General features: G+C 47.6%; 1 protein-coding gene across 1 annotated transcript in view; it reads left to right on the forward strand.

The window, feature by feature from the left end:
- USP35 (ubiquitin specific peptidase 35) overlaps positions 1-16,693 on the forward strand; it is a 51,742-nt gene that overhangs the window by 4,936 nt on the left and 30,113 nt on the right. The window contains exons 2-7 of the mRNA XM_040630906.1: positions 1,315-1,996; positions 3,026-3,158; positions 4,693-4,822; positions 5,219-5,320; positions 6,853-7,011; positions 11,357-11,550. Coding sequence (XP_040486840.1) covers positions 1,324-1,996; positions 3,026-3,158; positions 4,693-4,822; positions 5,219-5,320; positions 6,853-7,011; positions 11,357-11,550 — 1,391 coding nt within the window. The 5' untranslated portion in view covers positions 1,315-1,323. The remainder of the gene's footprint in view (positions 1-1,314; positions 1,997-3,025; positions 3,159-4,692; positions 4,823-5,218; positions 5,321-6,852; positions 7,012-11,356; positions 11,551-16,693) is intronic.

The raw sequence follows: 16,693 nt of genomic DNA on the forward strand, positions 1-16,693 counted from the left end.
TGGGTCAGCTTGGGAGAAAGGCTTCCAGGAAACTGCCCGAAGGGAGAGGAAAGGCAAAGGGAAGGCTACTATGCTCAGAGGAATAAGGTAGCAGTAACTCACACCATATTTTGCATTTGCGTCTTCAACAAATGCCTACTATGTGCCAGGCACTGGGCTAGGTGAGTGAATAAGACTGACATGGTTCCTGCCCTCAGGAACCTATATAGTATAGTGAAGGAGGCTGACTCCAACCAAGGAATCATAAGTCCTGCAATGGAGGACAAGGTGCTCTGAAATTAACAGACATGTTTGATCCAAACAGAGGTTAGGCAAGTCTTCCTTTAAGAAGTGAGTTTGAGCTGAAGTCTGCAGGGTGAGTCAAGCAAGGAGGGGAGGGAAGAACTTATGCAAAGGGCCCAGTGGCAGGGAGAACACAGTGCGTCAAGAGTGAGGGGCTGGTGTGGGCTCAGGCTGGGGAGGGGCAGGCAGGGCCTTGAGCGAGCAAGGCTGTGGAGCTAGGCCTGGAGGCAGGGCCAGGCCACAGACACAATATGCTCTGCTTCACTGGAAGGAATTATGTGATCCCAACTGTAATGGAGGAATAAGCCACAGGTGGCTGTAGGAACGGAGGGTGAGGGATGTTCTAATTGAAAACAGCTTGTTTGAGGTAAGCTTTGAAGGAAAACAGGAGTTTGTGAGCGTGTGGTGGTGGTGGTGGTGGTGGTGGTGGAGGTCTGGGGAGATAGGATGTTTCAGGCAAAAGGCACAGCATACACAAAGAAGTGGAGCCATGGAAAGGTGTAGATCACTTGGGAAACAGCAAGAAGTTGATTTGGGGCAGAATAAAGGGTGCAGGGATCTCCCTGTCCACCCTTCCTTGGGACCCTAAGCCTGCCCTGCCTCGCTGGAGGTGTGATTTTGTGTGTGCTCCCTCTCATCTTCCCTGACAGGACAGGACAGGACTTGGCCAAGATTCTGGACAGCAGCTTCTATATCCAGCTCCTACCAGCCCCACGAGTGGATGAGGTCACCAAGGAGGGCTGGGGAGAGAAGGGCAAGAGTGGGGGAAGGGGTGGAAGGTTCAGATACTGCCTTCGTGAGATTGAAGGCGCTCATCAGCAATAACCACAACTCCCTGGGGGCTCATCCCATGCCAGGCATTGCGCTTTACTTCATTGCAATACCTCCCCGTGAGGTATCCTCTCCCCATTTCACAGGTGACGAAACTGAGGCCCGGAAAGGTGGTTGCTAGCCCCAGGTCTTAGTGCAGGGGACTATCTGGGGAACTGGATCTGTTGGGCCCAATGTGACCCTGTTCCCTGTCTCCTGCAGCGTGGCGCCATGGACAAGATCCTGGAGGCGGTGGTGACGTCCTCGTACCCCGCAAGTGTGAAGCAGGGGCTGGTGCGGCGCGTGCTGGAGGCGGCGCGGCAGCCGCTGGAGCGAGAGCAGTGCCTGGCGCTGCTGGCGCTGGGCACGCGCCTCTACGTGGGCGGAGCCGATGAACTGCCCCGCCGCGTGGGCTGCCAGCTGCTGCACGTGGCCGGTCGCCACCACCCGGAAGTCTTCGCCGAGTTTTTCAGTGCGCGCCGCGTGCTTCGCCTGCTGCAGGGGGGCGCCGGCCCGCCGGGCGCCCGCGCTCTCGCCTGCGTGCAGCTCGGCCTGCAGCTGTTGCCCGAGGGACCCGCAGCCGATGAGGTGTTCGCGCTGCTGCGGCGGGAGGTGCTGCGCACGGTGTGCGAGCGCCCGGGGCCGGCCGTCTGTGCGCAGGTGGCGCGGCTGCTGGCGCGACACCCGCGCTGCGTCCCCGACGGCCCGCACCGGCTGCTCTTCTGCCAGCAGTTGGTGCGCTGCCTCGGCCGCTTCCGCTGCCCGGCCGAGGGCGAGGAGGGCGCCGTGGAGTTCCTGGAGCAGGCCCAGCAGGTGAGCGGGCTCCTGGCGCAGCTGTGGCGCGCCCAGCCCGCCGCCATCTTGCCTTGCCTGAAGGAGCTGTTCGCCGTCATCTCCTGCACAGGTGCGTGTGGACTGGGGCGGGAGCGCGTGCGCGCTAGGGGCCGGAGGTGCGCCGGGCAGGTCTGCATGTGCAGTGACTTGTGCTTGGCGTGCCCATGTCCGAGTATGGTGTGTGTGTGGGGGAGGGGGGGCGGCTAATGCACAGGTGGGGGAATGCGATGTTCCTTAATTAGCAGGGCTCATCCTGAGCTCCTGCCGTGAGTCCCATACTGTGGTGGGTGCTGGGCACAAATGGAGGAGCGGACCCAGATCAAGCTGGCCAGGAGGAGGACCAGGGCTGAGTGAGACAACAGAAAGGGGTGGGGGGGATGTCATCATGTCCTTTGGGTCAGGTGGGTTCTGTAGAAGTGGTGACCTTTGATTCAGGTTTTGAGAGCTGGGCAGCAGCAGGGGCAAGGTGTTCAGGGCAGGCAGAGGTGAAGTTCTGGACACCGGATGGAGCCTGTACATCTCAACTCTGAAATGTAAACTCTTGGTCCTCCATTGACAGCTGTGGTCCTTGGACTACAGTATAAACGAGCAAAGTAAGGTCTGTGCTTTTCCCGATTATAGGGCTATTCAGTTGAAAGGAAGAGAGAGCACAGGTAGGAGAAGGAACCAAGACCCGGTGTATAAGCACTTATCCAGTTGGACAGCGCGTTTTGATAACTAAATGTTCTTTTTCACCTCTAGGCCTTTGTGTGTTCCCATCTGGAATGTCCTCCCTCCCCTCAAGTCACACAACCCTTCTATCTGTTCTTGCCAGCTCCAGTGTTACCCTTTCTTACAGCCTTTGCCTATATAGGCACAGCTGGGGGTGGGAGGTAGTGCTTTTGTCTGTGCTTAGTACAGAGCTGGGCCCCAAGCCATGGCAGTGAAGGTTTGCTGAGCAAATAAGCTAAGGTGGGATCGGAGGCTGTGATGTTGTAGGAGGTGGGGAGGTGGCCCCAGTGTGTCTAGTTCCTTGGCAGCATGAGGGCATGGGGGGATTGGGGGAGATAAGGAGCCTACCTGCCTTGCTGAGCTCATCCCAGTTCCCACACTGTTCCAGAGGAGGAGCCGCCGTCTAGTGCCCTGGCCAGCGTGGTCCAGCACCTACCGTTGGAGCTTATGGATGGCGTCGTCCGGAACCTCAGCAATGATGACAGTGTGACAGACTCTCAGATGCTGACTGCCATCAGCAGGTGGGCTGAGGGCCGGGTTGTGGTCAGGTCTCTCTCCCTCCTTCCACTGGGTGGGGTTGCTGGGCTAGCCTTAGTGTCAGAAGGCCCAGGACCTCATGCTTTTTTCATTCATCCACCCTTTCTTGAGCCGTGCTCTGTGCCTGGCCCAGGGCTGGATGTGGGAGATGCAAAGAACCTTTCCCTAGTGATGCTCTCAGGTTGGGTGCCAACTGTCTGATCCTGGACAAGTCAATGATTTCTCTGAGCCTCAGTTTCCCCCTCTGTAATAGCAAAGATGGTATAAGATAGTTGTCAGGCTTCCATGGGGTCATACTAGAAGTTGAGAGTATGTTACAAAGTGCTTTTTGAGTTTGGTAGGTATGATAAATGGAATTTGGGTGCTTTTTAGCTCACAGCTTTTGCACATTCTCTCATTTCATTTGAATGTCATCGCACCTGTGATCTAGCCACACCTGCCTATCCAGTGATCCCAGAATATGCTGCCTTCCCTCCTGCCTTTGGCTTTGTAGATTCCATTCACCTGGCATGCCTCCCCCGCCATGCTTTCCATACCTGTGTGCAGATCTCCCATCTCCATTAGGCCTTCTTGGATTTCTTGTCTTTAGTGCGTTTAGAGTGTGGGCTCTAGAGGTAGGCTGGTTGGGTGCAGATCCTGGCTCTACTGCTTCTTGCCTGTGTCACTTTGGGCAAGTTACTCCACTTCTGTAGGCCTCTGCTTCCTCATTTATAAGATGCAGTGTAATTGAACCCATCTTACAGGGTTGTTGCAAAGATTAGATAAAATGGGATAATACACGTATTAAGTGTTTAGAGCAATGATGGTAGCTATGGTCATCATAATTACTATTGCTTTGCTCTGTCATTGTTCTATCTCTTTATAGCATAGTCTTATGAGTCTAAAAATAATGATATAATGCCATTTTCCTGGGCATGTACTATGCGGCAGCTTCGTGCTCTGTGCGCAGAAGCATTATCTTGTGGGGGTCAGATGGGTTAATACATGTAAGGCAGATGGAATAATGCGTGGTGCAGAGCGAATACTGTGACAGTTAACTTTTAATCCACACAACAACAACCCTGAGGTAGGTATTGTCCCCATTTTACAGAGGAGGAAACCGAAGCTAGAGAGAGGGACTGGTCCTAGGTCACAGGCAAGGGTTTGCTGGAGCCAAAGCTTCCAGTGTGGCGGGGGTGTGGGGCAGTGCTCTCCTGCTGTTGGGCCCCATGGTCCAGGCAGAGACTGCCCAAAGCCCTGTTCTGCCACTGCAGCCTACTGTGTGGGGTGAGGTCTGGGGTGTTGAGAGGGTCAGGTTGCCCTCCTGCTGGGCTGGAAGCCTCAGAGTCTGCCAGATGCCTGTGCTGGCCTCATTTGCAGTTCTCAGAGGTGTCTTGTCCATCCCACAGACCCCAGGGCTGCTCTGTGAAGGTGTGGGTTAGCATGGGGTCTCAGGACATTATAGCTTGTCCCAGGGCTGCTCCCACCGAGGCATTTGGGCCTCCCTGGTCTTTGTGTCATTGTCACTCCCCTCTCCAGGATGATCGACTGGGTGTCGTGGCCCCTGGGGAAGAACATTGACAAGTGGATCATTGCACTGTTGAAGGGCCTGGCCGCTGTTAAGAAGTTCAGCATCTTGATTGAGGTTTCACTCGCCAAAATTGAGAAGGTTGGTGGGCCCCTGTCCTGGCCCTGGTTTATGGCTTTTCCCACTTAGCTCTTGCCAGGGACAGTGTGGGTCTGGGAGGCAGAGCACTGGGGCTCCCACCCAAGCTTGCTGTGACCCAGGACAATTCACTGGGCCTCAGACTTCCCCCATTCATTCCTCTGCTCATTCAAGAATATGTGTCACTTTTGGTTTGTCTATCCCTCCATCCCTCCTATCAGATATCTGTCTTGCTATCCATCTGTCCATCAACCTAGATCTGTAAGACTACCTGTGTCTTGGTCCTGCATGGGTCTGCTCCTTCAGCTCTGGTGTGTCTGACCACGTCTCATGTCTGTGGCTGCGCTTGGCCTCTGGGGCCCAGGCGTGGGAAACTCCTGACCAGGGACTCTCTTCCAGGTTTTCTCCAAGCTTCTATACCCCATTGTCCGGGGAGCTGCCTTGTCTGTCCTCAAGTACATGCTCCTGACCTTCCAGCACTCCCATGAGGCCTTCCACCTGGTAAGGGCCCTATGTGCTGCCCTGAAGAGGGGCGGTCTTCCGTCCCCCACTTGTTTGGCTGGAGTCCGGACATGCTGTCTCTTTTGGGGTTGGGGGTTTGAAGCCCAAGACCTTGAAGTCCTGGACGTTAGGACTGGAGGAGACTTGAAACTCCATTTTACAGACAGGAGACTAAGGCCAGAGGATGGGTATGGCTTCCCCATAGGCCCACAGTAGAGTGACAGCCCTAGAGTGGTGATGACTGATGTTGCTTAGGTGCCTGGTGTGTGCCAGGCATAGTACTAAAGACAGTACGTATATTAACTCTCAGTTCAGCCCTAAGAGAGGGAATTCTATAATTTTTTCCATTTTTCAGCTGAGGAAACTGCAGTTTAGGGAGGTTAAGTTCCTTGTCCCAGACACACAGCTGGTGAGCCATGCAGGGAAGAGTCTAAGTTGGTCTGACTTTTGACCCAGTATCCTTCTGATATACCCTGCTTCCAACCAGCACCCAGGAGGCCTGGCCTCCAGCTCAGGGCTCTTTCTGTTATCTTTGGGGCCATCCCTTTGTGGGGGGGGAGGGGGCTTGGGAGAGAGGCTACTCTCTTGCCTTCTTTTCCTCAGGCCTGACCTGCAGATGGGGCCCTAGATTCTGATGGCTCCTGGTCAGGGCAGAAATTTCATGCTTTTCAATTTGCTGCAATGGGAAAAGCACAGAACAAGGGATTGGGGTACTGGGGGTTGAGTCCCATCTTCGCCATTTGCCAGATGTGGTGACCTTGGGCCGGGTGCTTACCTCTCAGGACTTGGAACAGGGTAAGCCCCTAGGATGGTGGGAGAGGGTTAGATGAGGTGATATTTGTCAAGAGCCTGCTGCATACTAAGGACTGGATAGATACTTGTTTCTTTCCATCCTTCTCCTGGGCTCCCTTATCCCGGTTCTTGTGGGCTGACTCTGTCCATCCTTGGGGCATTATGGTAGAACACCCCCATGGGTTTGAAAGTTAGCACTCTATAGGCCAGAGGAAAGAAATGGGTTTTGTGTCAGACATCGGCTTCTCCTATAACACATGGGGGAAGTTCTTGGTAAATTATATAATGTCTCCAACTTCAATTTCTTCATCTATAAAATGGTGATAATAATTGCCAAATAAAGTCATTGTGAAGGTGAAGTGTTTGACACTAAATGTTTGGTGAAAGAATGGTGGTGGGAAGAAGAGCAGCCCTGGTCGCTCAGGCCTCAGGCTGTTCTGGCAGGCCAGTTGGCTGTGGTTTAACAGCTGGGACTTGGGCCCAGGCCACCCCTCAACTGTGAGGAGGGAATTGTATATCCCATTTAACGGATGAAGAGACTGAGGTAGGATATCCAAGGTCATATGTCTTGTAAACAGAATCACTTGTCTATATAGTACAGAGCTCTGTGTAGGCAAGGGGACAGTGGCCAGGTGGTCAGACCTCTCTGCCTTGAGGAGCTCTGGGTGTTTTCGGCGTTGACCACCAACCCATCTCGGGTAGTAAATGGTACTGAGCCTAATTCTGCTCTGCTGTCTCAGCTCCTCCCTCACATCCCCCCCATGGTGGCCTCTCTGGTCAAGGAGGACTCCAATTCGGGGACCAGCTGCCTGGAGCAGCTGGCGGAGCTGGTCCACTGCATGGTCTTCCGGTTCCCAGGCTTCCCAGATCTGTATGAGCCTGTCATGGAGGCCATTAAGGTGAGTGACAGTCTTCCCCCTGCTTCCTTGCCCTGCTCCAAAAAGGGTGCTGATTGGGCCTTGCTCAGGCCGTAATACAGGTTAATGGCAGCCCCCCATCATTTGGTCTCTGCCTGTCTCCCGTCACCTCCCCTGGCCCATCCTGTGCTTCAGGCACACTGAGCCACCTGCCCTTTCCGCGGATGGGTCATTGCTCATGATTGCTCCGAGCCTTTGCATACGCCATTCTCTCTGACTATAAACCCTTCTCTTGTTCTGCCTGGATAGCTCCGATTCCCATAGAATCTTATCCATGAAGGCTCTGCTCAAGTGTTACCTCCCTCAGCCTTCCCTGACAACTCTCGATACCCCCTCCCCACCCCTGGCTGGGTCAGGACTTTTCTGGGGCTCCCATAGTTCCCACATCCCTTTGTCATGTGTTGTCACTGTCTGTCTGTGTCTGTCTACCCCCCTAGCTGGAGCACTCCAGAGCAGGGATTGTTTATAAGTGTTTACATGGCTTTACTGATGCCCTGCTTTGTGCCAGACCCAGGCTGGGAACTGGGGACACAGGCATGAGGCAGACCAAGTCCCCTCCACTGAGGAGCTTGTGACCTCGTGGGGTGACAGGCTTGCACAGAAGTAACTCTAATGTAAGTGGCTTAGGACATTCCTGTGAGGACCAGAGAAGGGAAGGGTCATCTCCAGTTAGAGGAGGAGGCTGCAAGGACGAAGGGGCTTCTGACCTGGGCTTGCTAGGTGCTAGGACAATAACATGTGTAGGTAGTGCCACATTTGATAATGTGTTCCATATATTTTGTTTTTTAATGCTCGCAAGACACAAGGAGTAAGAAGCAGGTACTGTTGTTACCTGAATTTCATAGATGAGGGAAATGAGACTGGAGAGGCCTGGTGACTTGCGCAGTCATGCAGGTGGTTGGAGACACACACAGGCAGGGTGTGTGTTTGCTGAGCCCTTTCCTATTGCCTGATACAGAGGGCAGGTCTGAGCCGGGTGAAAGGTGTCTAGGTAGGTGGTGGTGCTTTATAGAACCTCTGATCTGACTTCCATTTCTGTAGCATAGCAGGTAGATAACCTGAAAAGCATCCCACTACAGAACATCTAGAAATGCTTATTAAAATATAACAAACGTCTTTTTAAGTACATAGCTGAGCTTGCAAGAAAGTAATGGGGAATCCCCAAGGGCCAGAAAGGAAGCAAGAACTGGAATCCAGAATGGTAAGTGAGAGATGATGCTCTTTTGCCCTGTGGTGGGGAGGGAGGGGGGAAGGGTGTAACGGTAGTCACTAAGCCACTTGAGCTTGTAGGGACAGGAGGTGATGCTTAGGGCCTGCTCCACTAGGCTATTAGCACTAAGAGGCCCATGTAAGCCAGCACCCAAAGCCTTTACTGTTAGTTAAAAGAGTGATCTAGAAAAATGATGGTCTCAAATAGATGTCAAGGAAACCTTTATGGATTGGTCTGCACTCTGGATTAGGAAGAACAAAATTTTTCGTCATTGGCTTGCTCTCATGTGGGTTTAGGAGTTTACGTTCTCATTGTCTTTGGGGTTGTGGGACCCCTAAGCCCAAGCCCGCACATTAAAAGTAGTTACTAACTTGTAATACCCAAGAGTTGCCTTGCAGAAACAGAAATGAAAGTGCTTTCAAGTCACAAAGATAAAATTCTGCTAAAGATGAGTTTATAATCCAGAAATTACACAACACACAAGGGAACAATCCACCATGAGTGAGAGTCAGTTGACACTTTAAGTGAAACCTCCGGCATTTACTTGGATCTTCTCGGTTTTTCCAACGTAAGAGGAAAATGCATTTTCTTTTAAATAGAGCCAATCTGTAAGAGAAGCAGCTACCTTGCTAGATCACGAGCTGCCTGTCACTGGGGCTAGACGAGCAAAGGGGGCAGGGCTTTGACTTGTTGGAAGGGACTGTGACTCTTTCCTGCTAGCTTGTGAGCTTCTGGTGGGCAGGGACCATGTTATGATTTCTGTGCCCAGCAAATACCTGTGAGTGAATGAACATGACTGTCGTGTGAAGGGTGCGGTCATGGAGGCATGAATAAAGAGGAGGGAGCATGGCCCTGCGCTGGGCACTGATGGAAACCCGCACTGAGTGAGACTCAGGCTTTTCACGCGGGGGCTATGGCCCGATCCGGGGGACAGTGGATCTGTAAATACCGGTACCACTAATGCAGGCAGCTAGACTTTCTAAGATAGATGTAGATCGCATGTGTACCCCACTTGAGAAGATCCTGGAAAGTCTTCTAGAGAGGGATTATAGAAGTGAGGCCTTGAGGGGACTGGCAGGATGAGGCCCCTCCCGATGCATCAGAGGGAGAGGTGTGGGAGTGTGCAGTTTGTTAGCAGAGTGGAAGGGACGTCGGAAGATCAGACTGGGGGGGCCTCATACCAGACTGACTCTGCTTCATCTAGCAGATGTGGGCTTCTCCAACCTTTCCTCCAAAGTACTTGAGCCTAGAAAGGGGCTTGCTTACCCAAGCAGGCTGACACAAGCTCAGTGTTTCTCTACAATCTCATTTTATCTCAGAGATTCAAGCACATATTTCATAATTATAGACATTTGTTTTAAAGCAAATGTTTTTCTTCCTTGAATATTAGAGAATATGGCTCCAGGGAGATATGCTGCCTCTGTCCTGTGGCTTTGAATTCCTCTTGGTGTGAGCCGATGTGAGAGGCAAGGCAGCAAAGTATCCATAGGATTTTATTGTTTATGAAACTTTCACATGTTTTCTATGAGCACATCCTTCTTCAAGGCTCCTTTATAAATAAATTCTGAAAAGTTCTTTCAGGCAGTTTCTCTGGGAGCTGTGGTTCTTGCTAAGGGAGCTGTTGCATGTCACATGGGGAGCTTGAAACTTATTTCATGGTTCTGTTTTATTTTTGTACCAGTACCAAGCCACCTTCTTTGGGGAAAATGGCATTTTTTTTCTACTGTGGATAATTTTGCATCATGCGTGTGTGCATATGCGTGAGGTTCTGTCTTCCTGCCTTTTTGTCCCTATTTGTTCATGTTGCGTACGGGGTGGGGATTGGATAGGGGATAATAGGAAGAAAAAAAGGAGGGACTAAGAAGATAGTGAGGCCCCCCCCCCCACTTTTTTTTTAATTTAGAGATGGGGAGGGGCAGAAGGAGAGGGAGAGAGAGAGAATCTTAAGCGGGGCTCCATTTCATGACCCCTGAGATCATGACCTGAGCGAAATCAAGAGTCGGACACTTAACCATCTATGCCACCCTAGGGGCCCCAAGCCTGTATCTTTTTATCTTGCTTTTGGCAGCTCCTATATTTTTTTTATCATCTGTGAGAGGTGACTGATCTGATAAATGTTTGTGGGAAATGAGTGTGCAGAAGTGCTTGACCTGGACCTTCTGCTGTGGCCAGATGCTGTGTGCTGGGGAGACCAGGGCCTTCAGTGCTAAGCTGGTCTGAAATTCTGGAAGCTTGGAAAATCTAGGGTCTGTGCTCAGGATCTGGAAATGATAGGGCTTAGAGGAATGTCATTTAAAGCTATTAAGTAACTCTGTATTATGTTTAGGTGTTTTTGTTTGTTTGTTTGTTTGTTTTTAATAGATTAGAACCCATGCTGGGGAATGTTCTTTTAGGTGCATCTGTTTTAATATAAAAAAGAAGAATGAGTAAGAAAGCGTGCTAATCCCTGGTCCCTTGACCAAGGACTCGTATCTCAGGACCCCGGGACGCTCCCACCCTCCTGTCTGTGGGATCGTGCTGGGGAGTGGATGGCAGACCTGGAAGGTGGAGGGCAGGCGGGAGCATCACTGTGCTCAAGAGCTGTGAAAGTACGGAGTGCCAGACTGATGTAAAGTAGGCGTGGCCTCACTTGACAAATGTGGAAATGGAGTCAGAGAGGCTCACTGAGTATTGCCAGGCAGTTAGGACAAGAGTCAGGACGAGGCCTGAGATCTTGACATTGTCAGATCTGGCCGGTGTGCCTGTGTTGTCATTGCTTAGAGTGTGTCATACTCTGGGCTCCTCTAAGAATATACAGATTCTTTGCTTATTGTCTGTATGTCCCTGGAAATTTTTTTTCTCTGAATCTTAGTTTTTTTATCTATAAAGTGGGCATTTTACACCTTCCTAAGGCACTTGTGACACAAAAGGTGATATAGAAGGCCCACATGCCAAAATGAGAACCTAGAATAAGTTTGGAAGCAGAAGGCTGTTAACATCTATATCTGGAACATTTGTGGGGCCCTGTGCTTGGGTGGGGGTGGGGTAGGCTGGAGTCCAAGAAGGCTTCCCAGAGGAAGTGATACATTTAGAGCTGACCATGGTCCCCACCATCCTGCTGGCTTGTTCCCTCCTCAGGACCTCCATGTTCCCAATGAAGACCGCATCAAGCAGCTGCTGGGGCAGGATGCCTGGACCTCGCAGAAGAGTGAGCTGGCTGGTTTCTACCCCCGGCTCATGGCCAAGTCAGACACGGGCAAGATTGGTTTAATCAATCTGGGCAACACGTGCTACGTGAACAGCATCCTTCAGGCCTTATTCATGGCTTCTGAGTAGGTGCTGCTTTTGAATTTACTGTCTTCCCCTCCTTCTCTCCTTTGGGCTCCCTGGTATATGGGGTGTGGATGAGGGGTTGGAGAGGGTAGTGCAGTGTTGGAAAGGGTGGGTCCTGCTTTGCACTGAATGGCGTAATTCCCTGAGGTTTGTGGGCACATGAAGGGACCGGTGAGAGGTCCCTGAGGGCTCCAGGCCATTGACAAGGCAGTAGGTCAAGACTGGATGGGAACTTGAGATGGGACTTCAGAGGTTGGTCTGTAGCGGGAGGGGGGTCTGCTCTGGGTTGGTCAGCATCACTGATTTTTTCCCTGGAGTCCAAGGGGATGGATTGTGTTTTCCATTCACTCTCATATTAGGCATTCTCTGCCCCCTTATTAAAACAAAATCTTAATTGGCAGTGGCTACCTATCTAACTTCAGGCTTGCTTAAAAGTCACTCAAGGTTTCAGTCACAGAAGTAGACATCTTTTTTCCCCCTGGTTTCGTGTGTGTGTGTGTGTGTGTGTGTGTGTGTGAAAATGCATATCACACAAAATTTACTATATTAACCATTTTCATTGTGGAGTTCAGTGGTATTAAATACATTCACATTGTTGTGCAGACATTTCCACCTTGTAACTCTTTTCATCTTGTAAATCTGAGATTGTATACATCCTAAACAATAACTTCTCATATTCCCATTCTCCCTTCCCCCAGGCTCTGGCAACCCCGTTATACTGGCAACCCAAGTGTTGCTTTTATGTTTTGGCCATTGTGAATGCTGCTGTGATGAACACGGGTGTACAAATAGCTCTTTGAGATCCTGCTTTCAATTCTTTTGGGTGTATATATCCAGAAGTGGAATTGCTGGGTTGTAGGGTAGTTCTGTTGTTAACTTTTTGAGGAACCTCCATCCTGTTTTGGAGTGGCTGCACCACTTTACATTCCCACCAGCGGTGCACGAGGGTTCCGTTTCTCCACATCCTTGCCAACATTTCTGGGTGTTTTTTCTTTTTAAGAGAGCCAGGGGAGAGGCAGAAAAAGGGAGAGAGAATCTTAAGCAGGCTCCACGCCCAGTGCAGAGCCCGAGGCAAGACTCCAAGATCATGACCTGGGCCAAAATCAAGAATCCGTTGCTTAACCCAGGCGCCCCTCTGTCTTTGTGATATTAGCCGCCCAGCGAGTGTGAGGTGCTGTCCCATCGTAATTTTGATTTGCATTTTTCTAATGATGAGTGATGTTGAGCATCTTTTCGTGCGTGCCTCGGCCATTTGCATATATTCTTTGGAGAAGTGTCTATTTAAAGTCCTTTGCCCATTTTGAACCAGGTTGTTTGTATTTTTATTGAGTTTTAGGTAGGGGTTCTCTATATATTCTGGCTATTAATCTTAGATACCTGATTTGCAAATATTTCTTCCATACTGTGGGTTGCCTTTTTGTTCTGGATAGTCTTTTTTTATTTTTGTTGTTAAAAGAGGTTGCATTTATTTATTTTTTATTGCGCTCTATTTGACGTTCTATTAATGTCGGGCATACAGCATATCTGATATATGTATATATCATGAAATGATCACAGTAGGTCTTGTTAACATCTATCACCACACACAGTTGATATTTTTCTTTCTCGTGGAGAGGACTTTTAAGATTTACTCTCTTAGCAGCTTTCAGATACACAATACGGTGTTAACTGCAGTCATGTGCTAGACGTCACATCCCAGGACTTGTTATATAACTGGAAGTGTGTACCCTTTGACCACCTTCACCTCTTTCACCCACACCCCCACCTCTGGCAACCACCTGTCCATTCTCTGTATCTATCGTAGTTTTGTTCTGTTTTGTTAGATTCCACATGTAAGTGAGATCACACAGTATTTGTGTTTTTCTGTCTGACTTCATTTTGCATAATGCCCTCTCGGTTCATGCAGTTGTGACAGATTGCAGGATTTCCTTCGTTCTCATGGCTGAGTAATATTGCATTATGTGTATAGGGAATATATGTATTTTCTTTAACCATTCATTCGTCAGTGGACACTTAGGTTGTTTCCATATCTTGGCTATTGTAAAAAATGCTGCAGTGAACATGGGGGTGCAGATATCTTTTCAAGTTCGTGTTTTCATTTTCTTTGGATAAGTACTCTGAAGTGGAAATGCTGGGTCATAAGGTAGTTCTCTGTTTTTAATTTTTTGAAGAACCTCTCGTTTACATTCCCATCAACAGTGTGTAAAGATTCCTTTTGTTCCACGTCCTTGCCAACACTGTCACTCCTTGTCTTTGAGACAGCCGCTCTAACAGGTGCGAGGTATACTGTGGACCTGACTTCCCTAGTGATGGTGATGCCGAGCACCTTTTCATGGACCTGCTGGCCCACCTTCTTTGAAAAGTGGTCTGTTGAGATCCTCTGCCTGCTTTTCAGTGGGATTGCTTTTTTCCTGTTAAGTTGTGTGAGTTCTTTATATATGTTGGATCTTATTAACCCCATCACAAAGGTGATTTGCAAATATCTTCCCTCATCTTGTAGGTTGCCTTTTCATTTTGTCGGTGGTTTCCTTTGATGTGCAGGAGCTTTTTCACTTGTTATTCTTTTGCCGTCTTTATTTTTAATGTCAGATCAAAAAAAATCATTGCCAAGTTGATGTCAAGGAGCTTACCGGCTATGTTTTCTTATGGGAATTGTATGGTTTCAGGTCTTACGTGCAAGTCTTTAATCCTTTTGAGTTGATTTTTGTGTGTGGTGTAAGAAAGTGGTGTGGTTTCATTCTTTTGCATGTGGCTGTCCAGTTTTCCCAACTTCATTTATTGAAGAGACTGTCCTTTCCCCACTGTATATTCTGGGTTCCTTTTTTGTATATTAATTGACCGTATAAGCATGGGTTTATTTTGGGGCACTCTCCTGTGTTGTATCGATCTATTTATTTTTTTATGCCAGTACCATATTGTTTTTGACTACAGTAGGTTTGTAATGTAGTTTGAAATCCAGAATCATGATGCCTCCAGCTTTGTTTTTCTTTTTTAAAATTGCTTTGGCTATTTGAGATCTTTGTAGCTCCATACAAATTTTAGGGTAGTTTGTTTTATTTCAGCAAAAAATGCCGTTGTCAATTAGATAAGGATTGCATTGAATTTTAGATTGTTTTGGGTAGTATGGACGTTTTAACAGTATTCTTCCTATCCATGAACACAGAATACCTTTCCATTTATTTGCATCTTCTTTAATTTCTTTCATCGATGATCCTCATTCTGACACGTCAGAAGACCAAGGTAGTGGCCTAACACTATGTCATAATGCCTACATCATTCAGTTTGCTTCGTCTCATCGCCTAGGCATTTTATCATCTCACATCATTACAGGAAGAAGGGTGAATACAGTATAATAAGATATTTTGAGAGACAGACCATGTTCACGTTACCTTTATTATAGGATGTTGTTATATTTTTTTATTAGTTAATTATTGCTAATGTCTTACAGTGCCTTATTTATAAAATAAACTTTATCATAAGTATGTATAGGAAAGAACAGTATATATATAGGATTTGGCACTATTTATAGTTTCATGCATCCGTTGGGACTCTTGGAACATATCTCCTGCAGGTAAGTGGGGACTACTGTACAGGTCTTTTGCCTTCTTGGTTAAATTTGATGCAATCGTAAATGGGGTTTTTAAATTTATCTTTCTTGTGGTTCGTTTTACTGTATTGAAATGCAGCAGACTTTTGTATCCTACAACATTATTGAATTCATTTATTCTAAGGATTTTTTGGTGGAAGCTAGGGTTTTTTTTTATATGTAATATCGTGTCATCTACACATAGAGCCAGTTTTATTTCTTCCCTTCCAATTATGATGCCTTTCCTTTTTCTTGCCTCATTACTAGCTAGGACTTCCAATACTGTGTTGAATAAAAGTGATGAGAGTGGACATCCTTATCTTGTTCCTGTCTTAACGGAAAAGCTTTCATGTTTTCACCACTGAGTATATTGTTAGCTGTGGGCTTGTCATAGATGGCCTTTATCATGTTGAGGTACGTTTCTTCTATACCTACTATTTTTGAGAGTTTTTATTAAACATAAGTGCATATTGAGTTTCCTGCATCTACTGAGACATACGATTTTTATCCTTCGTTTTGTTGTGCAGTGTACCACATTGATTGCTTTGTTGATCCATGTTTGCATCCCTCCAATAAATCCCACTTGGTCATGTTGTATGAACCGTTTTGTGTATTGTCGAATTTGGTTTGCTAATACGTTGAGTATTTTTGTATCTGTGTTCAGCAGGGATATTGGCCTGAAATTTTCTTGTCATTGTCTGATTTTGGTATTAGGGTAATGCTGGCCTTCTAAAATGAGTTCGGAAGTATTCCTTCTGTTTTTTTGGGAGAGTTTGAGAAGGCTTGGTATTAATTCTTCTTTGAGTGTTGGGAGAAATTCACCATTGAAGCCATCTGGTCCTGGTCTTTTGTTTGTTGGGAGTTTTTAATTACTCAATCCATTTCCTTACTAGTAATCAGTCTGTTCAGATTTTCTACTTCTTTCTGATTCACTCTTGACAGTTTGTATGTTTCTAAGAATTTCTCTATTTCTTCCAGGTTGTCCAATTTGTTGGTGTATAATTATTCATAGTAGTATCTTATCCTTTATATGTGTGTGGTATTAGTTGTAATGTCTCTTTCACTTCTGATTTTATTTTTGTCCTTTCTCATTTTTTCTTAGTGAGTGTAGCTAAGGGTTTGTCTATTTTGTTTATCTTTTCAAAAACAACAGCTTAGTTTTATTGCTATTGTATTTTTAGTCTCCATTTCATTTTTGTTCTGATCTTTATTTCCTTTATTTTTTGGGCTTAGTTCTTTTCTAGTTCCTTGAGATGTAAAGTTCGTTTATTTGAGATCTTTCTTTTATCATAATGTAAGCATGGATCACTATGGTTTTCCCTTTTAGAATTGCTTTTCCTGCATCGCATAACATTTAGTATGCTGTATTTATATTTTCATTTGTTTCAGGGTAGTTTTTGATTTCTCTTTTGATTTCTTCTTTGACCCATTGTTTGTTCAGTAGTATGTTGTTTAGTCACCACTTGTTTGTGAATTTTCTGTTTTTTTTCTTGTAAGTCATTGCTACTTTCATACCATACCATTGTGGTCAGAAAAGATACTCGGTATGATTTCAG

The sequence above is a fragment of the Ursus maritimus genome, unplaced genomic scaffold (assembly GCF_017311325.1).
Source record: "Ursus maritimus isolate PB19 unplaced genomic scaffold, ASM1731132v1 scaffold_16, whole genome shotgun sequence".
Lineage (NCBI taxonomy): Eukaryota > Metazoa > Chordata > Mammalia > Carnivora > Ursidae > Ursus > Ursus maritimus.